This window comes from Phocoena phocoena, chromosome 9 (assembly GCF_963924675.1).
Source record: "Phocoena phocoena chromosome 9, mPhoPho1.1, whole genome shotgun sequence".
Taxonomy (NCBI): Eukaryota; Metazoa; Chordata; class Mammalia; order Artiodactyla; family Phocoenidae; genus Phocoena; species Phocoena phocoena.
The window spans coordinates 87,538,516-87,565,704 of NC_089227.1; the positions used below are offsets into that span (position 1 = coordinate 87,538,516).

At 40.1% G+C, this 27,189-nt stretch overlaps 1 protein-coding gene across 1 annotated transcript in view; it reads right to left on the reverse strand.

Annotated features, from left to right (window-relative positions):
• The window catches only part of SLC35B4 (solute carrier family 35 member B4), a 35,048-nt gene extending 10,760 nt beyond the window's left edge, over positions 1–24,288 (reverse strand). The window contains exons 1-3 of the mRNA XM_065884114.1: positions 24,212–24,288; positions 3,930–4,043; positions 717–819 (exon numbers count right to left, since the gene is read on the reverse strand). Coding sequence (XP_065740186.1) covers positions 717–819; positions 3,930–4,043; positions 24,212–24,288 — 294 coding nt within the window. The remainder of the gene's footprint in view (positions 1–716; positions 820–3,929; positions 4,044–24,211) is intronic.
• Between the last annotated feature and the right edge of the window lie 2,901 nt (positions 24,289–27,189).

Here is a 27,189-nt window from a genome sequence, read left to right on the forward strand (position 1 = left end):
GGTCATCTTAGTCATTATAATCACCTCTGGAAAGTTGCTTTAGGGACAGCACATTCCATCTCACAAAAATCTCAGGCCACACAGAAAAGTTATAATTCCAATTTTTACCTATTTTGCATTCTTCTGCAATCCTAACTATATTCCCTCTGGAGTTTCTTTCCTGTTCTTCTGGGAACACTCTGTTCTTATTTATATACAAACTAGCCCTCCCACCATGCATGAGGCAAAGATGAAAACCTCTGCTGCTTTGGGAGAAACGCTACCTTCAAGAATTTCCTTTTATGTAATTATCTGAAGTCTCTATTTTCAAAACAAATCAGAAAAGAGAAGTATCTATATCATGTACTAGAAGTCAACGTAATTTCATGGAAGAAACAAAGAGTGATGAGAAATAAATAACATTCATAGCAAGAACGAATATAAAACCAACCAGATGAAGAAAATTAAAGGTAAAATCTGTTATCCAGGGAAATTTTAACTTTCCTTTTATTAATCACCTGTAAGACCTCTGATAAATAAAAGTAAACCACCCACTTTCCTATTTTTTTGCCCTACTTCTCAGATGAAAGCCAGCCTCTGCTTATTCATCCATGAGACCTAGTCTTACACCCTAGACTTTACTCCTTACAGGCCCTTTCCACTTTTGTCATGTGTTTAATGGACCCACTGTGCTGCATTTTCCAGAGGAACATGTTCACATGAGCCGGCAGACTTACAGATCTAAATATCATGTGCAGGGGCATGGCGATGTGGAGATTCAGGGCGTAGTTGTTGACCACGCTGACGGTGAAGAACATGGTCACCATTATGGCATAGTACCTGAGAGGCAGAGACGACAGCTCATCACACAGGATCCACGATTTCAAGAAAACCAAGTAGAGAAGGAAATACATATTTTTGGTTTAAAAAGTCTTGTGCTTATTTCCTCTGGATTAAAAGATCGGATCACTATTACCATGTGAAGTCAAGCACCAAGTACATATGAAAATACTTCACAAAGCCAGAATAACGTGGGAAAAGTTTGAACTATAGAATGTGTTCCAAGAAACGCTATTTTAATATTTTTCTAGTACGTACAGCAACTATAAATGAGGCTTCAAAAAGAGTTACCTGATAGACAGCAATAGGTTTTTTGAAGTGAATGGATAATTTTTATTATTGTATCAGTTCTTTGTATATAATTTTCATGTAGCTCTAAAGAACTTAAAAATTGTTAAACTCTCTCAAATATTTCCTCTATACACTTGTTTATACTATTAATTTTCACTGTTTCTAAAGAAAAGATGTGCTAAGTCAAGGCTTACTTTCACCCTAGCAACTGTTAAAATTATCCCACCTTGAACCAGTGGCCTCCAAATTAATGAGGGCATCATTTGACTTGCATAGATTTGTATTTAAAATTAGGGCCCCTGTTTTTTGAGAATGTATAGGTCTTTAAATAATAATAAAAAGCAAAAACTAAAAGAAATCCAGGAACTCTAATTATTTAGAAAGATAAAGGGATGAACACAAATAACAAGTTATAAACAAATAAATTAATTACATAATTTTTAAGATGCCTTTCATACGTTTCAGCTTAAACCATTTAAAATGCCATTTTTTGGTAGGTCAAAAGGGATTGAACATCAGCAATTTCATATGATTCAACCTAATACATTCAACAAGGGAAAAATAATATTTGAAGTACAAGGCTAAAGAATGCAGGGCAAAGGTGAATAAGTGGTTCCACATTCTTCAGGAATTGTCGAAAGTCTTTGAGCACAGATCCCCATCCTTTTCACCTTTGCACATCTGGAGGAGGTGACAGCAGTGAGTCTCAAGTTATCTTCCCTGACAAGAACCAATTTTGCGTTCCTGGTGAGGTAGGGGGCTATCTGCCCGTGCACACCAGGGCTAAAAGAACACAGTCTGGAAAGTCTGAAGAGCTTTACGATGAATGCAGAACACAGTAATACACACATGCAAAGTTACTGGTGAGAACTACTTCACAGCTTATAAATAATATACTACTGGTGATTTCACAAGCTTTCTTGCCCAATTTTCCTAGTTCAGTCTTGAACAGATGCCATCTGGAGACAGAGGTCATCAAGTTCTTTCAGGATAATTAATTCCAACTATTCCACATCACTGCCTACATAGTATTGCCTAGAAATCGCTCATGGGGATGAATGACACGAGCAAGATTTTGATTACGTCTTCCCAGATAGAAAATAAAATAAGCGGCACGAATTGCACACATGGGAGCATGGTTGTTAGGGCAGGTTCATGGGGAGCCTCCAAGGGCAGGTTAGGGAGTTTGGGCTTCACTTTGAATCTAACGGTGACCTGAGTGCATGTGGAGTGGGTGTCGTGATACAATGGTAGGAAGCTGAAATGGAGGGATGAAGAGGTGATAGGCAGGAGGTCAGCCAACCAGGCTATTACTATAAAAGTCATGGCGAGAGTGAATGCGTTCCTGAACTATGCTAGTGGCAGCCAGAGAAGAAAGAAATAGTGGAAGGAGGAGGGAAAGGACCAGAGGAATCAAAAAATGCTGGGGTTCCTACTCTGATATAAATGCTGGTCTTGGGAGCAGAACGTTTTATGCAGATACTAAAGCCAATGGGGGAAGGGAAAGTATTCAGAATATTTAGCATCACCTTGGGATATTTAAAAAATGCAATATTAGTAACAAAATTCAGCCAGATTTTCTACAGCGGGCTACTCAGGAAGGCTGCAAAATAACACCAATGAATCTTAGCCAGTCCTTGGATGCATTCACGCCAGAACGTCCCTCTCGAAGGGATTAAGTGACACTATCCTACTAAATACAACTGGATGGATTACACTTGGTGTGTGTGTGTGGTTCCGTCTTTTAATTTAACAACAAGGACCTATTGTACAGCACAGGGAACTCTACTCAGTATTCTGTAATAACCTATACAGGAAAAGAATCTGAAAAAGAATGGATATATGTATAACTGAATCACTTTGCTGTACACCTGAAACTAATACATTGCAAATCAACTATACCCCAATATAAAATAAAAATAAAATTAAATTTAAAAAATACACTTTGAGGGCTTCCCTGGTGGCACAGTGATTGAGAGTCTGCCTGCCGATGCAGGGGACACGGGTTCGTGCCCCGCTCCGGGAAGATCCCACATGCCGCGGAGCGGCTGGGCCCGTGAGCCATGGCCGCTGAGCCTGCGCATCCGGAGCCTGTGCTCCGCAACGGGAGAGGCCACAACAGTGAGAGACCCGCGTACCGCAAAAAAAAAAAAAAAAACACTTTGATTTCAAGTCTCTCACAACAAGAATGCTGTTTTCAATACACTGTTCGTTATAAGATCTGCCCTGTTTTCTGTTTGGCCCCATGAGTATAGTTATGCAAATTTGGACTAATGGATGGAGGTCTGGAAGCAACAATTTTACCTTAGCTTGCAGTTCATTTTCTTTTGATTAAGTTGAAAGTCCATAACATAAAATCCACCATTTTAAAGTGAACGATTCGGTGGTATTTAGTACACTTACAGTGTTGTGTAACTACCACCTCTATCTCCAAAAGCCATTAGTCTTTTAAAAGTAACAACGATACCACTCTTAATATATTTGATAACTTTACCAACAAGAGGAAAATATGCATAACTGGTTAAAAATTGGTTGTCACACCAGGCCTTTGACCATATACCAGACAGACACACACACACATATATATAGTTGCCTCCATCAGAGTTATTTTAAGTGTCGTGGCAGGAATTTTATTCTAAGAATAGGCTCCCTGCAGTGTCACAATGTATTAAATTCAGAAAATGAATTATTCTACTGATATATTTGGTACCAATCTTATAAAACGATGCCTCATATTCCTTTTGTATAGGTACCAGAAAAGCTCTTAACTTAGGAAAAAAAAAAAAAAAAGGCTAAAAAGAGACTTCAATGTGCCATACCTTATTGGGATAGCTGGATGCTTCCTTCCCAAATCAGCTTCAAAGAGGAAGCCTTCCACAGCGATAAATAAAAATTGTGCAAATGTCACGATGTTCCCGCATCCTGGATGCTTCCTGTGTAGTGAATAATAAAAAGAAAAAAAAAAAAAAAGACACAGAAAACTGAGATAAAGGGCACTAAGGATTGTTTTATTCATAGTTCAGAATAACAGGGAAGATGGATTTCTGTTACCCATTGTCCTTCTTTATCTCAGTTTTCATATCCCACGGATCACACACACTTAGCAACACACCCACAGAGAAGAACGTCAGCTTTCTTCCTTTACTCTCGCACAGGTACAGCAGGCCATGAGTAAAAATGATAACGCTCGTTCCTAGAACTATGATACAATTTTCCCAGTAAACTGTAGGAAGTTGGTCATAGGTTCTCGTTGAGATCCTCACTTAACCAAGAGGGCTTTAGTCCAGATCCTCATCAGCTTGGGCACAAGGCCCAAGGACAGAAACATGCTCAGATCTCCTGTAATGTTTACATATCCTCCCAACCAGGATATCTCCGAGACTGCTGTCAATCAAAGACTCCTACCCAGTGTTAATGACAGGGATTACCTTAGACAGAATCCCCATGGGGGCAACAATGGTGGGGGGCTGGGGGCGGAATCTTACTATTTTTCTAAGTATAAAGCAAGGGTTATACGTACAGCACATAAGTCCATATACAGTGTACCTGCAGAGAGATGATTAGGAAAAAATGTCTATAAAGGGTCTTTGGTGGGGGCGGGAGGAGGGGCAATAATGAAGACAGGACTGAGGAGCACTGCTGTCTTACTAGTCTCCACCACCCTTAACACAAATGTATCAGGGATTCAACAAACGTTCGTGGAATTCAGTGGAACCTCTTCAGTGATCTACTCAAGGGTTGGCGAATCTTCCACAGTGACCGTTACGAGCAAATCTACAAGGTAGAAAAGTTCCTCTGATATCAATCCCTCTTGAGGCACTCTGTGAAAGTTAGTTACTTCAAATATTGTGGTTTTCTTGAGCTTGTCCTCCCTGAGGCACTGCCCAATCACTGGAAGGACAAAGTGACCAGCTGTCTTTGTTCTCCTGAGGCCTCCAGAGTTCCCACATTACCCATAATCCCATATTACGAAATATAGTGCCCTGTTCTGCATTTTCATCTTAACCAAAGACATTTACCCAAACCTACTGATTAGAGGGATTTAACTGTATTATTATATATTAATATAATGCTATTTATTAAAAACAACTCCACTCTCTATTGGTGGTATTAATATTAAACAGCAGTGCCAAGGATCACATTCTTAAATGCTCCCATCAGGTATAAACATAAACAACGCCAAGCCTAAGCCATTCCTGTGCTCACCATCGGAAGCGGAACTCCTGTTCCGCTTTAGGCTCTACTACCTATGAAGGTGTCCTTGAAAACTACTGCTCTATATCCAATTCAACGTTTCCTTTTAGCACTCCTTATGTTTGAGGGACAGGGCTAAACGTTGCAGGAATCCATAAATAACCATGTAAGACATTTCCCTCAGTCTAGGAGCTAATTAAAAACATTAGCCTAAGTATGACTGACAGGAGAGGGAACCTTAGCTCCAGACAGTTCCTAGCACAGTGCTTTTCAACCCTGGCTAGGCTGCTCTTTAATAACCATAAGCCTGAGAAGCCTCACCCTCCCAGGTGGGGTGGGGCTCTGGATTTGAGGGCTGGGAGGTGTGTGTGTGTGTGTGTGTGTGTGTGTGTGTGTGTGTGTGTGTGTGTGTGTGTGTGTGTGTGTGTGTGTGTGTGTGTGTGTGTGTCAGCCAGTCATAGGGTTGAGAGCCAGTCCACAGTGCTTAAAAGCACACAATGACATGCAGGATATCCAGCTATGCTGCTAACCTTATGACAGTAGAAGTTTATTACCCTAAGTTTAGTTTGCTTATCTTTAAAATGGGAACAGTATTAGGGCCTATCTCATTGGTTTATTGTAGAGTAAATAAGCCAGTCCCTGAAACACACTTAACAGGGGGAAAAAGGCAAAAACTAAAACACTAGGATACCTTCAATCTAAGTATAGGAACCCTTTTAAAGACATTTATGTTGAGCAATTTTTCTCACCTGTAAAAAAGAAGTGATGTGTTTTTAACGTCATAGGATTCAATGAGAAAATATACATAAATCGCCAAGCACAAGACTTAGTCCAAAAAGAGCTCATTATACTTCTTGTTTTCCCTTCTATTTTCTCTTTCCTGAAAGCTTAGGACAATTCAATTAAAGAGTAATTATCAAGAACCTATTGTGTGTGCAGGTAGCTGCTGGCTGAGAGGGAGCTGCCAACTGAATGAGACCTGATCCCTACCAAACACGGAATATGAGACAGTAGGAACCCAGTGCCATGTGGGGATGGTTAGAGGACTGTCTTATTCATCTTCACACCACCAATCTCTGGGCACCGAGTCTGGCTTTCACCCGAGCAGCTGAATGACTGTGGATGCCTCACTTTAAGCACACATGATCTAGAATATGAGGACTGTATGAAAGTTAAAAATAAACAATTTCAAAAAATGATTCTCCTTTAAAGTGTATCCTTCATAGGATGTTGTAAAAGGCATCATAACAGGATCATATCAAGGTGGCAGAGGAGTAGGACGTGGAGCTCACCTTCTCCCACAAATGCATCAAAAATACATCTACATGTGGAACAATTCTCACAGAATATCTACTGAACGCTGGCAGAAGACCTCAGACTCCCAAAAGGGCAAGAAAATCTCCACATAACTGAGTAGGGCAAAAGAAAAAAGAACAAAAGAGAGAGAAAGGAATCCGGATGGGATCTGCACCCCTTTTGGGGAGCTGTGACGGAGGAAAGGTTCCTGCACCCGGGGAAGTCCCCTCACTGGCAGCAAAATCAGCTGGGACAGAGAGGGAGCTTCAGAGCCTGGGAGGAGGGTGCGGTACCCTGTCTGCAGAGAGACCTGCATAGAAGGTCAGTGCTGCCAGCACTCCCCAGCTTGGGTGGCTCGTCCACTGGGGAGAGTCGGGGCTGGGTGCTGAGGCTCAGGCTTCGGAGGTCAGACCCCGGGGAGAGGACTGGGGTTGGCTGTGTGGAGACAGCCAGCACACGCTGAGGAAAGAGACAGCAAATATCCAAACCAAAAACCACCCTCACGCCAAAAAAAATTAAACCCACACAAGCTACGCAGGGACACTGCCACATATAAATAGCCCTCCAAGACTACAGTAGATAATTGTTTCTCCTAAACTCACACAGTGAGAGAAACACAAGCAAAATGAAGAAGCAGAGGAACTACTGCCAGTTAAAAGACCAAGAGAATTCCCCTGAAGGAACAATGAAACAGACCTCATCAGTCTAACAGACGCCAAGTTCAAAAAACAGGTAATGAAAATACTGAATTAAGAAAGGCTATTGACAGAAATGCAAATTACTGTAAAAAGGAACTAGAAACTGTAAGGAGGAGCCAAGAAAAATGTAAAAATTCGTTTGCCAAGACGAAAGCTGAGGTAAAGGCAATGAATAGAATGAATAATACAGAAGAAAGAATAAGTGATCTGGAAGATAAAATAATGGAAATTACCCAATCAAAACAGCAGACAGAAAGCCAAATGGAAAAAAGAAAACATGAAAGCAATAAAAGAGACCTGTGGGATAATATAGAGCATGCCAATCTACATATAATAGGGATTCCAGAAGGAGAAGAAAGAGAAAAGGGGGTTAAAAATGTATTTGAAGAAATTATGGCTAAAAGCTTCCCAAACCTAAAGAAGGAAACAGATATCTAGATACAGGAAGCACAGAGGGTCCCAAACAAGATGAACCCAAACAGACCTTCACCAAGACATATAATAAAAATGGCCAAAGTTAAAAAGAGGATTCTAAAGACAGCAAGAGAAAAACAAAGAGTTAATTACAAGGGAACCCCCATAAGGCTATCAGCTGATTTCTCTACAGAAAACACTGAGGGCCAGAAGGGAGTAGCAAAATATATTCAAAGTCTTGAAAGGGAAAGATCTGCAGCCCAGAATATTCTACCCAGCAAGATTATCATTTAGAATAGGAGGAGAAATAAAGAATTTCTCAGACAAGCAAAAACTAAAAGAATACAGCAATTCTAAAGCTATCCTAAAAGACATACTGAAAGGTCTGCTCTAAATAGAAAAGAAGCAAGAAGATACAAGAAGGAGGACATCACAACTGGAAAGTAAATCACTCAGCCAGTATACAGATCAAAAAGAAAAAACAAAACCTACTTGTGAAAGTGATGATAAACACAAGCAACAGCAAAAGGATAAACATGAAGATGTAAAAAAGATGTCAAAATCATAAAATGTGGGGAAGGAGGGTAAGAAAATGCAGATTCTTTTTTTTTTTTTAGAATATGCTTGAGCCTATATGACTATCCATCTAAAGCAAGCAGATACAGGAAGGGGGGTTAACATACTTGAATAACAGGGCAACCACAAATCAAAAACATACAGTAGGTTCACAAAAACCAAAAAGAACACAAGCATAAAAGGAAATCATCAAACCACAAAAAGAAAAACAAAGAAGATACAAAGAATCAACTGGAAAACAAAATTTTAAATGGCAATAAATACGTATGTATCAATAATTACCTTAAATGTCAATGAACTGAATGCTCCAATCAAAACACACAGAGTGGCAGACTGGATTAAATAAACAAGAGCCTACAATATGCTGCCTACAAGAGACCCACCTTAGGGCAAAGGACACACATGGATTGAAAGTGAGGAGATGGAAAAAGATATTTCATGCAAACGGAAATGACAAGAAAGCAGGAGTTGCAATACTCATATCAGACAAAATAGACTTTAAAGCAAAGGCTATAAATAAAGATAAAGAGGGACGCTATATAATGATAAAAGGATCAATACAAGAAAAGGATTTTACACTTGTCAACATATTTGGACCTAATATAGGAGCACCCAAATATATACAACAAATACTAATAGACATAAAGGGAGAAACTGATGGGAATACAATAATAGTAGGAGATTTTAACACCGTGCTCACATCAATGGAGAGAGATGCTAAATGATACAACAGAACAGTTATATTTAATTGATATTTGCAGGACATTACATCCAAAAAAACCCCAGAACACACATTCTTTTCAAGTGCACGTGGAACATTCTCTAGGAATGGCCACATACTAGGGCACAAGACTCACCACAACAAATTTAACAGTATAGAGATTATTTCAAGCATCTTCTCTGACCACAGCAGTATGAAACCAGAAATCAACCACAGGAAAAGAACTGAGGAAGAATTAAAAAAAACGATTACATGGGGACTAAACAACATGCTACTAAAAAACCAATGGGTTAACGAGGAAATCAAAAAGGAAATTAAAAATTACCTTGATACAAATGACAATGAAAACACAACCGTACAAAATCTATGGGATGCAGCAAAAAGCAGTTCTTAGAGGGAAGTTCATATCAATACAGGCCTTCCTCAAAAAATAAGAAAAATTTCAAATAAACAATCTAACCTACCACCTAAAAGAATCAGAAAAAGGAGAATAAACAAAACCTAAAGTCAACAGAAGGAAGGAAATAATAAAGATTGGGGAGGAAATAAATAAGATAGAGATTTAAAAGACAACAGAAAAAAAATCAATAAAACCAAGAGCTAGTTCTTTGAAAGGGTAAACAAAACTGACAAATCTCTGGCCAGGCTCACCAAGAAGAAAAGAGAGAGAACCCAAATAAACAAAATAAGAAATGAAAAAGGAGAAAGCTCAAGTGATACAACAGAAATACAAAAAAACATAAGAGAATACTATAAAAAATTATATACCAACAAATTTGACAACCTAGAAGAAATGGACAACTTTCTCGCAACATACAGCCCACCAAACTGAATCAAGAATAAGTACATTATTTGAACAGACCAATCACTAGAAGCGAAACAGAATCTGCAATTTAAAAATACGCCCACGGGGCTTCCCTGGTGGCGCAGTGGTTGGGAGTCCGCCTGCCGATGCAGGGGACACAGGTTCGTGCCCCGGTCCGGGAAGATCCCACATGCCGCGGAGCGGCTAGGCCCGTGAGCCATGGCTGCTGAGCCTGCACATCCGGAGCCTGTGCTCCGCAACGGGAGAGGCCACAACAGTGAGAGGCCCGCGTACCACAAAAAATAAATAAATAAATTTAAAAAGTAAAATAAAATAAAAATACACCCTACAGGGACTTCCCTGGTGGCACAGTGGTTAAGACTTCACCTTCCAATGCAGAGGGTGTGGGTTCGATCCCTGCTCAGGGAGCTAAGATCCCACATGCCTCCTGGCCAAGAAACCAAAACATAAAACAGAAAGAAATATTGTAATGAATTCAATAAGACTTTAAAAATGCTCCATATCAAAAAAAACTTAAAAGCAAAAAAACCCCCTACAAACAAAAGTCCAGAACCAGATGGCTTCACAGGCAAATTCTACCAAACATACAAAGAACTTATATTGATCGTTCTCAAACTCTTCCAAAGGATTGAAGAGGAGGGAACACTCCCACAGACATTTTATGAAGCCACCATCACCCTGATATCAAAACCAAAGATACCACCAAAAAAAGAAAATTACGGGCCAATGTCTTTGATGAATATAGATGCAAAAATTCTCAACAAAATATTAGCAAATTGATTCCAACAACACATAAAAAAGATCATACACCACAATCAAGTGGGATTCATCCCAAGTTCACAAGGATGGTTCAACATAGGCAAATCAATCAATGTAATATACCACATTAACCAAAGAAAAGTCAAAAACCAAATAATCATCTCAACAGATGCAGAAAAAGCATTTGACAAAATTCAACATCCATTCATGATAAAAACTCTTACCAAAGTGGGTATAGAAGGAACATATCTCAACATAATAAAAGCCATTTATGACAAACCCACAGCCAATATAATACTCAATGGTGAAAAGCTGAAAGCCTTCCTGCTAAAATCTGGAAGAAGACAAGGATGCCCATTCTCACCATTTCTATTCAACACAGTATTGGAAGTCTTAACCACAGCAACCAGACAAGAAAAAGAAATAAAACATATTCAGATTGGAAGGAAAGAGGTAAAATTATCACTATACGCAGATGACATGATACTATATATAGAAAACCTTAAGGACTCCACACAAAAACTACTAGATCTAATAAATGAATTCAACAAAGTAGCAGGATACAAGATTAACATTCAGAAATCAGTTGCATTTCTTTACGCTAACAATAAAATATCAGAAAGGGAATGTAAAAGAGCAATACCTTTCAAAAATCACACACACAGACACAAGGAATAAAACTGACCAAGGAGGTGAAAGACTTATATGCTGAGAACTATAAAACATTAATAAAGGGACTTCACTGGTGGCGCAGTGGTTGAGAATCTGCCTGCCAGTGGAGGGGACACGGGTTCGATCCCTGGTCCAGGAAGATCCCACATGCACCGGAGCAACTAAGCCCGTCTGCCACAACTACTGAGCCTACGCTCTAGAGCCCTCAAGCCACAACTACTGAGCCCACGTGCCACAACTTCTGAAGCCATTGTGCCAGGAGCCCGTGCTCGGCTACAAGAGAAGCCACTGCAATGAGAAGCCCGCACACCACAGAAAAGAGTAGCCCCTGCTCACTGGAACTAGAGAAAGCCTGCGTGCAGCAATGAAGAACCAACAGAGCCAAAAAAAAAAAAAAAAAAAAGACTTAAACATAAGACATGACACCATAAAATTGTTAGAAGAGACCATAGGCAAATCATTCTCTGTAATATATCACACCAATGTTTTCGTAGGTTAGTCTCCCAAGGCAACAGAAGTAAAAACAAAATAAACAAATGGGACCTAATCAAACTTACAAGCTTTTGCATAGCAGAGGAAACCATAAAAGCAAAACAAAACAAAGAAAAGACAACCTATGGAACTGGAAAAAATATCTGCAAATTATGCAACTGACAAGGGCTTAATCTCCAAAGTATACAAACAGCTCATACAACTGAACAACAACAAAAAAAAACCCAATTGAAAAATGGGCAGAAGACCTTAATAGACAATTCTCCAAAGAAGACATACACATGGCCAGTAGGCACATGAAAAGATGCTCAGCATCACTAATTATTAGAGAAATGCAAATCAAAACTACAATGAGGTACCACCTCACACTGGTCAGAATGGCCATCATTAAAAAGTCTACCAATAACAAATGCTGGAGAGGGTGTAGAGAAAAGGGAACCCTCCTACACTGTTGCTGGGAATGTTAATTGGTGCAGCCACTATGGAAAACAGTATGGAAGTTCCTCAGAAAACTAAAAATAGAATTACCATATGATCCAGCAATCCCACTCCTGGGCAAATACCTAGACAAAATTATAATTCAAAAAGATACATGAGTAGGACCTGTGAAGAAGGGGAGAGGCAGCATGTGGAAAGGAGGGCCTCTGGAGTGTGGTGTTACAGAGTTTGCAGAGCACACTGGACACAGCAAAAAATTAGAATATCTTCAGAGGAACTCAAGAGAGTGATCAACATTAATGTGTCAGAAGATCGGAGGAAGAACCAAGATGGCGGAGTAGAAAGACATGCTCTCACTCCCTCTTGCGAGAACACCAGAATCACAACTAGCTGCTGGACAATCATCGACAGGAAGACACTGGAACCCACCAAAAAAGATACCTCACATCCAAAGACAAAGGAGAAGCCACAATGAGATGGTAGGAGGGGTGCAATCACAGTAAAATCAAATCCCATAACTGGTGGGTGGGTGACTCACAGACTGGCAAACACTTATACCACAGAAGTCCACCCACTGGAGTGAAGGTTCTGAGCCCCACATCAGGCTTCCCAATGTGGGGATCTGGCAACGGGAGTAAGAATTCCTACAGAATCAGACTTTGAAGCCTAGTGGGAATTGATTGCAGGACTTCAACAGGATTGGGGGAAACAGAGACTCCACTCTTGGAGGGCACACACAAAGTAGTGTGCGCATCGGGACCCAGGGGAAGGAGCAGTGACCCCATAGGAGACTGAACCAAATCTACCTGATAGTGTTGGAAGGTCTCCTGCAGAGGCAGGGCGTGGCTCTGTTTCACCATGGGGACAAGGACACTGGTAGCAGAAGTTCTGGGAAGTACTCCTTGGCATGAGCCCTCCCAGAGTCTGTCATTAGCCCCACCAAAGAGCCCAGGTAGGCTCCAGTGAGCCCTCCCAGAGTCTGTCATTAGCCCCACCAAAGAGCCCAGGTAGGCTCCAGTGTTGGGTTGCCTCAGGCCATACAACCAACAGGGAGGGAACCCAGCCCCACCCATCAACAGTCAAGTGGATTAAAGTTTCACTGAGCTATGCCCACCAGAGCAACAGTCAGCTCCACCCACCACCAGTCCCTCCCATCACGCTTCTTAGATAGCTCATCCACCAGAGGGCAGACAGCAGAAGCAAGAAGAATTACAATCCTGCAGCCTGTGGAACAAAAACCACATTCACAGAAAGAAAAGATGAAAAGGCAGAGGGCTATATACCAGATGAAGGAACAAGATAAAACCCCAGAAAAACAACTAAATGAAGTGGAGATAGGCAACCTTCCACAAAAAGAATTCAGAGTAATGACAGTGAAGATGATCCAGGACCTCAGAAAAAGAATGGAGGCAAAGATCAAGAAGGTGCAAGATATGTTTAACAAAGACCTAGAAGAATTAAAGAACAAACAAACAGAGATAAACAATACAATAACTGAAATGCAAACTACACTAGAAGGAATCAATAGCAGAATAACTGAGGCAGAAGAATGGATAACTGACCTGGAAGACAGAATGGTGGAATTCACTGCTGCGGAACGGACTAAAGAAAAAAGAATGAAAAGAAATGAAGACAGCCTAAGAGACCTCTGGGACAACATTAAACACAACAACATTAGAATTATAGGGGTCCCAGAAGGAGAAGTGAGAGAGAAAGGACCAAAAAAATTGGTCAAAAATTTCCCTAACATGGGAAAGGAAATAGCCACCCAAGTACAGGAAGCACAGTGAGTCCCATACAGGATAAACCCAAGGAGAAACATGCCAAGACACAAAGGAATCAAATTGGCAAAAATTAAAGACAAAGAAAAATTATTGAAAGCAGCAAGGGAAAAATGACAAATAACATACAAGGGAACTCCCATAAGGTTAACAGCTGATTTCTCAGCAGAAACTCTACAAGCCAGAAGGGAGTGGCATGATATACTTAAAGTGATGAAAGGGAAGAACCTACAACCAAGATTACTCTACCTGGCAAGGATCTCATTCAGATTCTATGGAGAAATCTAAAGCTTTACAGACAAGCAAAAGCTAAGAGAATTCGGCACCACCAAACCAGCTCTACAACAAATGCTAAAGGAACTTCTCTAAGTGGGAAACACAAGAGAAGAAAAGGACCTACAAAAACAAACCCAAAACAATGAAGAAAATGGTCATAGGAACATACATATCGATAATTACCTTAAATGTGAATGGATTAAATGCTCCAACCAAAAGACACAGGCTTGCTGAATGGATACAAAAACAAGACCCATATATATGCTGCCTACAAGAGACCCACTTCAGACCTAGAGACACATACAGACTGAAAGTGAGGGGATGGAAAAGGATATTCCATGCAAATGGAAATCAAAAGAAAGCTGGAGTAGCTATACTCATATCAGGTAAAATAGACTTTAAAATGAAGAATGTTACAAGAGACAAGGAAGGACACTACATAATGATCCAGGGATCAATGCAAGAAGAAGATATAACAATTATAAATATATATGCACCCAACATAGGAGCACCTCAATACATAAGGAAACTGCTAACAGCTATAAAAGAGGAAACCGACAGTAACACAATAATAGTGGGGGACTTTCACACCTCATTTACACCAATGGACAGATGACCCAAAATGAAAATAAATAACAAAACAGAAGCTTTAAATGACACAATAGACCAGATAGATTTAACTGATATTTATAGCACATTGCATCCAAAAACAGCAGATTACACTTTCTTCTCAAGTGCGCATGAAACAATTTCTAGGATAGATCACATCTTGGGTCACAAATCAAGCTTTGGTAAAATTAAGAAAATTGAAATCATATCAAGCATCTTTTCTGACCACAATGCTATGAGATTACAAATGAATTACATGAAAAAAAACGTAAAAAAACACAATCACATGGAAGCTAAAAAATACGTTACTAAATAACCAAGAGATCACTGAAGAAACCAAAGAGGAAATCAAAAACTACCTAGAGACAAATGACAGTGAAAACACAGCAATCCAAAACCTATGGGATGCAGCAAAAGCAGTTCTAAGGGTGAAGTTTATAGCTACACAAGCCTACCTCAAGAAATAAGAAAAATCTCAAGTAAACAATCTAAACTTACACGTAAAGGAACTAGAGAAAGAAGAAAAAACAAAACCCAAAGTTAGCAGAAGGAAAGAAATCATAAAGATCACAGCATAAATGAATGAAATAGCAACAAAGAGAACAATAGCAAAGATCAATAAAACTAAAAGCTGGTTCTTTGAGAAGATAAAGAAAATTGATAAACCATTAGCCAGACTCATCAAGAAAAAGAGGGAGGACTCAAATCAATAAAATTAGAAATGAAAAAGGAGAAGTCACAACAGACACCGCAGAAATACAAAGCATCCTAAGAGACTACTACAGGCAACTCTATGCCAATAAAATGGAAACCTGGAAGAAATGGACAAATTCTTAGAAAGGTATAACCTCCCAAGACTGAACCAGGAAGAAACAGAAAATATGAACAGACCAATCACAAGTAATGAAATTGAAACTGTGATTAAAAATCTTCCAACAGACAAAAGTCCAGGACCAGATGGCTTCACAGGTGAATTCTATCAAACATTTAGAAAAGAGCTAACACCTATCCTTCTCAAACTCTTCCAAAAAAATGCAGAGGAAGGAACACTCCCAAACTCATTCTATGAGGCCACCATCACCGTGATACCAAAACCAGACAAAGTTACTACAAAAAAAGAAAATTACAGACCAATATCACTGATGAATATAGATGCAAAAATCCTCAAGAAAATACTAGCAAACAGAATCCAACAACACATTAAAAGGATCATACACCATGATCAAGTGGGATTTATCCCAGGGATGCAAGGATTCTTCAATATATGCCAATCAATCAATGTGATACACCATTTTAACAAATGGAAGAAGAAAAACCATATGATCATCTCAATACATGCAGAAAAGCTTCTGACAAAATTCAACACCCATTTACAATAAAAACTCTCCAGAAAGTGGGCATAGAGGGAACCTACTTCGACATAATAAAGGCCATATACGACAAACCCACAGCAAACATCATTCTCAATGGTGAAAAACTGAAAGCATTTCCTCTAAGATCAAGAACGACACAAGGTCGTCCACTCTCACCACTATTATGCAACATAGCTTTGGAAGTCCTAGCCACGACAATCAGAGAAGAAAATGAAACAAAAGGAATACAAATTGGAAAAAAAGTAGTAAAACTGTCACTGTTTGCAGATGACATGATTCTATACATAGAGAATCCTAAAAATGCCACCAGAAAACTACTAGAGCTAATCAATGAATTTGGTAAAGTTGCAGGATACAAAATTAATGCACAGAAATATCTTGCATTCATATACACCAATGATGAAAATCTGAAAGAGAAATTATGGAAACACTCCCATTTACCATTGCAACAAAAAGAATAAAATACCTAGGAATAAACCTACCTAGGGAGACAAAAGACCTGTATGCAGAAAACTATAAGACACTGATGAAAGAAATTAAAGATGATAGCAACAGATGGAGAGATATACCATGTTCTTGGATTGGAAGACTCAATATTGTGAAAATGACTCTACTACCCAAAGCAATCTACAGATTCAATGCAATCCCTATCAAATTACCAATGGCATTTTTTACGGAACTAGAACAAATCATCTTAAAATTTGTATGGAGACACAAAAGACCCCAAATAGCCAAAGCAGTCTTGAGGGAAAAAAACGGAGCTGGGGCTTCCCTGGTGGCGCAGTGGTTGAGAGTCCGCCTGCCGATGCAGGGGACGTGGGTTCGTGCCCCGGTCTAGGAAGATCCCACATGCTGCGGAGGGGCTGGGCCCGTGAGCCATGGCTGCTGAGCCTGCGCGTCCGGAGCCTGTGCTCTGCAACGGGAGAGGCCACAACAGTGAGAGGCCCGCGTACCGCAAAACAAACAAACAAAAAAAAAAAAAAAAAAAAAAAAAAAAAACGGAGCTGGAGGAATCAGACTCCCCTAACTTCAGACTATATACTACAAAGCTACAGTAATCAAGACAATATGGTACTGGCACAAAAACAGAAACATAGATCAATGGAACAAGACAGAAAGCCCAGAGATAAACCCACGCACCTATGGTCAACTAATCTGTGACAAAGGAAGCAAAGATATACAATGGAGAAAAGACAGTCTCTTCAATAACTGGTGCTGGGAAAACTGGACAGCTACATGTAAAAGAGTGAAATTAGAACACTCCCTAACACCATACACAAAAATAAACTCAAAATGGATTAGAGACCTAAATGTAAGACCGGACACTATAAAACTCTTTAGAGGAAAACATAGGAAGAACACTCTTGGACATAAATCACAGCAAGATCTTTTTTGATCCACCTCCTAAAGGATAAATAAATAACAAAAATAAACAAATGGGACCTAATGAAACTTCAAAGCTTTTGCACAGCAAAGGAAACCATGAACACGACGAAAACACAGCCCTCAGAATGGGAGAAAATATTTGCAAACGAATCAATGGACAAAGGATTAATCTCCAAAATATATAAACAGCTCATGTACCTCAATATTAAAAAGACAAACAATCCAATCCAAAAATGGGCAGAAGACCTACATAGACATTTCTCCAAAGAAGACATACAGATTGCCAAGAAGCACATGAAAAACTGCTCAACATCACTAATCATTAGAGAAATGCAAATCAAAACTACAATGAGGTATCATCTCACACCAGTTAGAATGGCCATCATCAGAAAATCTACAAACAACAAATGCTGGAGAGGGTATGGAGGAAAGGGAACCATCTTACACTGTTGGTGAGAATGTAAATTGATACAGCCACTATGGAGAACAGTATGCAGGTTCCTTGAAAAACTGAAAATAGAATTACCATATGATCCAGCAATCCCACTACTGGGCATATACCCAGAGAAAAGCATAATTCAAAAAGACACATGCACCCCAATGTTCATTGCAGCACTATTTACAATAGCCAGGTCATGGAAGCAACCTAAATGCCCATCGACAGACGAATGGATAAAGAAGATGTGGTACATATATACAATGGAATATTACTCAGCCATAAAAAAGAACAAAATTGAGTCATTTGTTGAGACGTGGATGGATCTAGACCCTGTCATACAGAGTGAAGTAAGTCAGAAAGAGAAAAACAAATATCGTATATTAACGCATGTATGTGGAACCTAGAAAAATGGTACAGATGAACCGGTTCGCAGGGCAGAAGTTGAGACACAGATGTAGAGAACAAACGTATGGACACCAAGGAGGGAAAACCGCGGTGGGGGGGGGATGGTGGTGTGCTGAACTGGGCGATCGGGACTGACATGTATACACTGATGTGTATAAAATTGATGACTGATAAGAACCTGCAGTACAAAAAACAAACAAACAAAAAAAAAACAACTAATACTAAACTTTCTTTGGGTTATTTGTATGGAAATATGTTAATATGTTTCAGACATTACATGAAATTTCTAAAAATCTTATATGTTGTGGTATAATGTTATAAGTCATAATTCTAGTTATTACTTTAAAATGTATATCTCAGAAATAACTAAATTTCCTTGTCAATTGCATTATTATGAACTTTCATCAAATCTTTAACTGTGGTCATTTTTAAGTCTTTTGTCATTTACAGACAGTTCTGGGTGTACTGATGGTTTTGGAAAATGTTCCAATAAAAGGGTTTCATCTTCAAGGAATTCATGGAAAAGACTCTGACAAGTACAGGTTTCTGGTAACTGACTATACGGCTGAACTGAATGAATAAGCATTTTCAGAACTCTAATGGAAAACTGATGAATTCATAAAAATGCTAACAAAAGATCAAGATGAAAAAAAAATTAATTACATGGGACTGAGTGAACTGATGAGGATGATTATAATTTTTGTGACTTTCTGTTTGAATAAAAAAAAAATCCCACAAGGACTCAAAGGCAAAAAATATACAAATCAATTTTCACTGCAAAGTAAAGGAGCTGTTACAGTGGAGGATTCCTGGACTGAATGTCAATATTATGACAATAGTATGAGTGTGTTTCATAATTGCAATCATTGTTGCTTTTGTTGTGGTCATCCACTTACAATGCTTGGTGTCAGTTTATTTATCTCTTGTAAAAATAAAATACAGTGTATGTGTGTGTGAAAAAAAAAAAAAAAGATACATGTACCCCTATGTTCATAGCAGCACTATTCACAATAACCAAAACATGGAAATAACCTAAGTGTCCATCAATGGATGAATGGATAAAGAAGATGTGATATATACAATGGAATACTACTCAGCCATAACAAAGAATGAAATAATGCCATTTGCAGCAACATGGATGCAACTAGAGATTATCATACTAAGTGAAGTAAGTCAGAAAGAGAAAGACAAATGCCATATGATATCACCTACATATGGAATCTAAAATATGGCATAAATGAACCTATCTATGAAACAGAAACAGACTCACAGACATAGAGATCAGACTTGTGGTTGCCAAGGGGGGTAGGGAGGGAGGGATAAGGATGGACTGGGAGTTTGGGGTTGGTAGATGCAAGCTATTACATTTAGGATGGACAAACAACAAGGTCCTACTGTATAGCACAGGGAACTATATTCAATCTCTTGGGATAAACCATAATGGAAAAGAATATGAAAAAGAAATGTCTATATGTGTACAACTGAGTCACTGCTGTACAGCAGAGATTGGCACAGCGTTGTAAATCAACTATACTTCAATTTTTAAAAAAATGTTAAAAATAAATAATTGAAATCAGGATCTTGAAGTGATAGCTACGTCCCCATATTCATTGCAGCACTATTTGCAATACCTAGTGAAGATACAGAAACAACTGAAATGTCCATGGACAGAAGAATGTATACAGAAAATGCGGTATAAACATACAATAAATATTATTCAGCCTTAAAAAAGAGGGAAATGACACCATTTGCAACAACATGGAAGGCATTCTAAATGAAGTCAGTGAGTCACAAAACGACAGAAGGACTGCATGATTCCTCTTATATGAAGCATCTAAAATAGTCAAACTTACAGAAGCAGACAACAGAATGGAGACTGCCAGGGTTGGGGGGAAGGGAAAATGGGGACTTGTTCAATGGGTATAAGTTTTCAGTTATACAAGACGAATAAGTTCAAAAGATCTCTGAAAATCGTAGTGCATATGGTTAACAATTCAGTAGTGCACACTTAAGAATGTGTTAAGAGGGTACATTTCATGTTCAGTGTTCTTACCATAAAAAAAAAGGGAGCACAAGGAAATTTTGGAGGTGATGGATATGTTTATTACCTTGATTATGATGATGGTTTCATGAGTATGCATACTCATCAATTTGTATACGTTAAATGTGTCCAATCTTTGTTTATGAATATACTTCAACAAAGGTATAAAAAAGTTAAAGCTATTGAAAACATTAAAAAAATTAAAATAAAAGCCATCGTAATAACTTTTAATTTTATCTTTATTTATGGAGGTAGTTATTATTATGCCCATTTCATTGCTAAGACGCTGAGGGCCAAATGGCACAGAATTAGGTAAGTCTCCCAGGGCCACCTGGCAAATAAATGGTGTTTGCAGACCTCCATATTATTATCATTGTTATTATTATTATTATTTTTTTTTTTTTTACAATTCAGTGGTTTTTAGTATTATATTTAAAGTTGTGCAGTTATTACCATCATTTAATTTTAGGACACTTCCAAAAGAAATCCCATACCCATTAGGAATCACTCCCTATTTCCCCCTACCCTTGACAATTCTAATCTACTTTGTCTCTATTTCCATAGGATTTTTATATCTCCCTAATGTACTCACATAATTCAATTTTTAAAAAAATCAACTTACAGAGCTTTTTAAGAACAGAATGCTGTATAGCTACCAATGGAACTATTTATCTTAACTTGAATAAGTCACTTTAAAACTTCAGAGTACAAACCTGGATCCTTTTCCCCTGAATTGCTTGTTTTCTTTTTTTTTTTTTAATAATAATTCTTTTTTAAAATAACTGTATTTATTTATTTTTGGCTGTGTTGGGTCTTCTTTTCTGTGCAAGGGCTTTCTCTAGTGTGGCGAGCAGGGGCCACTCTTCATCGCGGTGCGCGGGCCTCTCACTATCGTAGCCTCCCTTGTTGCGGAGCACAGGCTCCAGACGCAGGCTCAGTAGCTGTGTTTTCTTGAACTTTATTCCTCAGGTATTATAATCACTAACTGCAAACAGTTTCTCTTTGAATTATCTTTGGCAAGAATCCAAATTTTTACTTTTTTAAAAAAGGAGCAACTCTGAAGAGAAAGAATTAGGCAGATAGTTTATGGCTTCTGTATTTCTTATTCTAGATTTAGAAAACTTCCTTATTTGATTCATTCAACATTAGGCACTTGATGAAAAAATAAAATGCGAAAAAGAAAATGTTTCAGATTGTTTTCCTGACATAAGACACCTCGCCTAGTTAGTGAGCTGATGCGTATCTTGTTTCCAAGGTAGAATGTAAACTCTCTCAGAAGGGAGATCAAGGCACTCATTCATTACTTCACATCTGTCCTGTACACTGCATGAGCGCTTTATATTTTATTATAGGTCCCAATTATAAGTATGAAATCAGAAAAGAAAAACCTAAATTTGTTCTCCAACTTGGGGGACAATGGTTACAAATGCTCACTTCTCCCTACAAGTCAGTTTAGCATTTCAATTCATACTTAGCGTTCCAAGGAAGCTATATAAGAAGCACAGTTCCTGCTCTATAAAAATTTATTAGCGTTCCACTGTGATGTCCCAAGATAAAGTCACAAATTATGAGAAAGCCAAATCTATAAAGAACCTTAAAAGACCATCTGGTCCAACCAGCTCTTATTTTCTTGATCTGAAATATGATAAGTTGGAGTTGCCCAAGCAAATCAGGACAAAGCTGCTATTCAGTTTGGGGTACCACTCATTAAACTAACAAATGTAGTAAATGTGGTAAACATCATGAAAACCCATTGCTGTATGCAAACATTCAGATGTACAAGAAAGATAAGGAATGATGGGTTTTTTGGGTTTTTTAAAACAAATTATTCGAAGTATTCTAAATAGAAGATCCAATAATGCAGAAAAACATCCTGTAAAGTTAGATTTACCCACAACTTTTCAGGAACAGCTCATAAAACTGGGTGTATGTATATTGAAACAAAAGTTGTTAGAAGGGGAACCTATTACGAGCTTCAGGCTTTGCACCTGCATCTCATTTAATCCTTCAAAACCCTGTGAGGCTGGCAGAGCCATCACCACCTTTTCACAGCTAAGAGAACAGACTTAGGGAGACCAAGTAATTTAGCTAAGGGCTCACAACTGGTTAAAAAATAAATTTAAAAAGGCCCTCAGTTACTAACATAACGTATTCTGATGTCATACAGCCTTTGGCAAGGTTTAATTCAATGGCATATTCAACACAAACATTACACTATTATTCTCTGACCTTCATTTCCATGGCTGGCCTGATTTTATCACATTTTTATATTTTTAAACCAATTTCCAAAGTGACCTTTCTTTGAAGTGTACCAGCTGACAGCTGGTACAGCTGTGAATGTACTGTAAATGACAGGATACATTTTTTTTTCATTTTCACTTCCCTCACTGCCTACTCCAGAGAATGACAAATGAAAGATTTTAATCAACACTTTTTGCACATTAAAATTTCAAGCTCTGTAATCGCAAAAATTAATCCCACAGAGTTTACCTTAAGCAAACTGGTTGCTTCAGAATGACTTAATCAATGTTATCATGAAAATAAAATACATTTCTAGCAGGCACCACAGGAGGAAATTGGTGACCAAAGCCTCAGGGCTGCTCAAGCTCAAAAATAACAGGAAAGTTGAAAAAGGTATTGGACTAGGAGTTTAGATTACTGGATTCCACTTCTGGTTCTGCCACTTACAAGTAGTAAGAGATGACCTAACTTCCTGGGACATGTTTCACTTTCAGTAAAACAGAGAATATAATTCTTGACCTATCTTGTACACAAGATTGTTCTGATGGTCAATGGAGATAATGTGCAGATTTAAAAACATGGTGCTAAACAGCACCATAGATATTATTTTATAGGTGGAAAAAGGAAGCCCAGAGAGGCTAAATAACTTGAAAACGTCACGCAGCCAGGGGATGACAGAGCCAAAGACGGGAACCCCTGAGATTTTCAGTCCTGAGCTTTTTAGAGTCCACCTGTTGTCTTTAACAGCTTCTACTCAATGAACTTTGCACATTATTACTCAACATTATTTGCGTGCCACCTCAATAAAACTACCCTGGTGTCCCTTTGGGAAAGTGTCATAACCATTCTTGATTTATAAAGCTACACCTCAAAATGCAAGCTTCCTGATTTAATATCTTAATGCTGGAAAGGCTATTCCCGGTCAATTGGACCGACCTGCAGCATAAGAATTCGTTCTACTACATCCGCGAGAGGCATACTGGGCAAAGTACTCACAACCATCTCTAAGGCCAATAAAAGAACTTCTTTGCAGCCCACTTTAAAACAACTGAAACTTTCTTTGCAGCGTGTACCAAATCAGATTGCTTTTTAAGTCCAAGCTTTGCTCACTTCATATATATGGCATTAGCAGGATCGAGAAAAGAGCTGGAGGACCCTTGGGTTCTGCCACGAGCTCCCTGGGAAAAAAAACTCTCCAGGCTTCAACCCCCAGAGTGTGAAAAGAGGGTGACGACAGTAAACACCCGCAGTGTTCCCCTCGAGGGATGCTGAGAAACTATTGGGCGGGAGAGCGGACGGTGCGCAGGATGACTGAGCAGCCGACTCAGCGGGGTCCCAAGCAGCCCAGTGCAGACACTGGGCGCAGGCGGTCCCACCCCGGGCCCCGCCCGGCTAGGGGGGGGGACTGCGCGTGGGGGCGCCCCTCCCCCGGCTTCTTTAGTGCGACCGGCGGGTGTCACTCACCGGGCCAGGAGCTCTAGGAAGATCACGTTACTGCAGCAGCCTGCGAAAACCAGGCCCACCGCGAAGGCCGGGCGCATGGCCGGGGCAGGGTAAGGGGAGCGAGCGCGCAGAGGAAGCGCCCGCCTAGACTGCTACCCCAGGAAACCCGGCTGCCGCCTCGCCGCGGCACTGAACATCACCACCGTCCCGGAGTGCTGCTCTCCTGGGGCCGTCGCTGTCTCCCTTTTCCCGGCGGCCGCCACCAACGCTGCCGGCGAGGAGCTGTAGTTAGCCGTCAGCCGGGGCCCCATTCATCCGAAGGGGTGTCCGAATCCGGGCCAGACTACACTTCCCAGAATGCTGCGCGCCCGTACGTCCGGCTGCGTCGTAACTCGCCTCTGCCCGGCAACTCCACCGGAGAGGAAAGACAGGCGAGGTGCCCGTCATGCCTCGCGCGGTAGCAAGCCGCGGGGCTTGCCGGGAAGTGAAGTTCCAACGTTGATAATGTTGTTTCTTAAGAGGCCGCCAAGGGCTCTGAAAGGGATTCGTCCAGCACTTTCACGGTAAACTCACAGCTGACGGCACTAGAGGTACACACCTGTGATTGCTTGATCGTTGGAAGTATTCTAGTATCTGAAAATTCTCCTGAATTGGGAGAAGGTAGATATTCTCTGAACTTCCTTCTCTACCTTTTGAAAAGAACATTGCACTCGGGAAGTTCTGGGATTGAATCTTGGCTTAGCCACTAATCAGCTCGGCTATCTCAGGCAACTGCTTTCTCATCATAGGTAAAGATGGGAACAGTTAATGCCCATCTTACCTGGCTGTTGTGAGGATTAAAAGCTATGATCACCTGGGGATCTTGTTAAAATGCAGGTTCTGATTCACTAGACCTGCTGTGGGGCCTGAGGTTCTGCACTTTCAACAAGTTACCAGGTGTCAGTGATGCTACAGATCTGTCAAACACACTTGGAAGAGCACATGCCTATAAACCAGCTGACTCTGGAGACCTTTCCATCCCACCCGTCTCACTGGCTCAGGGACTCTGGGCCAGCCAACCAGCCACCCAGGCTCCTCTTTCCCTGTAGCCTACAGTCAGGCTCAAACAAACTAACTCATCCTTCTCCTTCACTTTAACACTGAATATCTTTAAAGAGTAATCTATATTCACGGTCTCTGCTTTTTACTCTCATCAAAGCCAGGTTATTGAAAGTAGCCTCATTTAGAGCCCTAATGACCTCTCAATTGTCCAAACCAAATATCACAGGCTCACCTTACTTGATCTTGCCACGGCTTTCGACAATGAAAGCTCAATCCTCTTGACATTCTCTTGTCTCTCTGCTCATAAGACATGAGCGGCCTGTTTCTCTTTCTACTTCTCTGACTTATCTTTTTCAGTTTTCTTTTTGGGCTTTTCCTCCTCTGCCCACTGAGTTCTCCTAACAGAGCTCCATCATTTGTCCCTCCTCTGTTTCCCTGAACACTTTCTGTTGGTTATCTCATCTTCATAACTTCAACCATCACCATATGTAACTGAGATCTTACGTGTATGTACAGCCCCAATCTCCTGTGTGCCTTAAATCAAAGTTTCCAACTGCTTATTTGACATTTTCACCAATAAATCCTTGTAAACCCCTCAACAACAGCATATACACAGTTCATTATCTACCCTCCCAAATAGGGCCCTTATTTCTACTAAGGACATTATCCACTATCTGTTCTCTTTGGGCAAAAACCTAAAAGATATTCACAGTCTTCCTTGCCTTCCCATCACACATTTCTTTTATCTCTACATTCTGTCAATTCTGCCTCACAAGTATCTCTAGATTCTAGCCTCGCCTTTCAGTTTACATCGATGTCTACTTATCCTCCTAACATATCTTGGTGCCTTCAGCCTCTTCCCTCTTCAACTCATCCTCCATGCTGTCGCCATACTGTTTCCAAAAACAAACTCAAACTCTTTATGTCACACTGCTTTTCCATGATGTCTGTTCCAATTACCAGTACTGTGTAACAAACCACTCCAAAATGTGGTGATTCAAAATGTAGTATAGGGCTTCCCTGGTGGTGCAGTGGTTGAGAGTTCGCCTGCCGATGCAGGGGACGCAGGTTCGTGCCCCGGTCCGGGAAGATCCCACATGCTGCGGAGAGGCTAGGCCCGTGGGCCATGGCCGCTGAGCCTGCGCATCCGGAGCCTGTGCTCCGCAACGGGAGAGGCCACAACAGTGAGAGGCCCGCGCACTGCAAAAAAAAAAAAAAAAAAAAAAAAAAATGTAGTATAGAACAAAAAGATGTTCTCTCTCACACACAGTTCTGTATGTTGACAACGTTCGACATATACCTAGTCCGTTCTCCGTTGGAGTTTCGGATGCCGTTGTGGTCAGATGCCAGCTAAGGCTGGAGCCTTCCGAAGGCGTGACTGGGCTGATGAATGGCTCTCTCCTCATGGCTTCTCTTAGGCTGTGTTTCCTCACAATATTGTGGACTCAGGTTAGCCAGACTTCTTACAAGATGACTAGCTCCCCCTAGAACAAACGTTCCAAGAGATCAGGTCAAAAGCTGTAGTGTATGACACTGACACAGTGTCACTTGCACCAAATTCTATTGGTTCCATTGGCCAACCCAGATTCATTGTGGGAGGGGACTAGCAAAGGCATCATCTGTGTGTGGGGGGAGGGGCATCTTTGAAGACTAGCTATACAATGTTTCTTGGCTCCTTGTGTGAAATTCACTCTCTGTAGAAGGCATGCAAACATGTCACCATCAAGCCTCACTTTACGTTTGTAATTTCCTCTCCTGCCATTCTTTCCAGTGCTACCTGGACTCCTGCCACATTAAATGCTCTGTTCTCTGAGTTTATAGTGACTTTCAAAATTCGCATCTGTGCACATGCTTGCTTGCTCTGAAAACCCTTTTCTTTTTGGCCATCTCCTACTCATCCTTTTATGGCAATGGGGGACACAGGAGTGAGTAGATACTTCTACACTGTACAGGGGGAA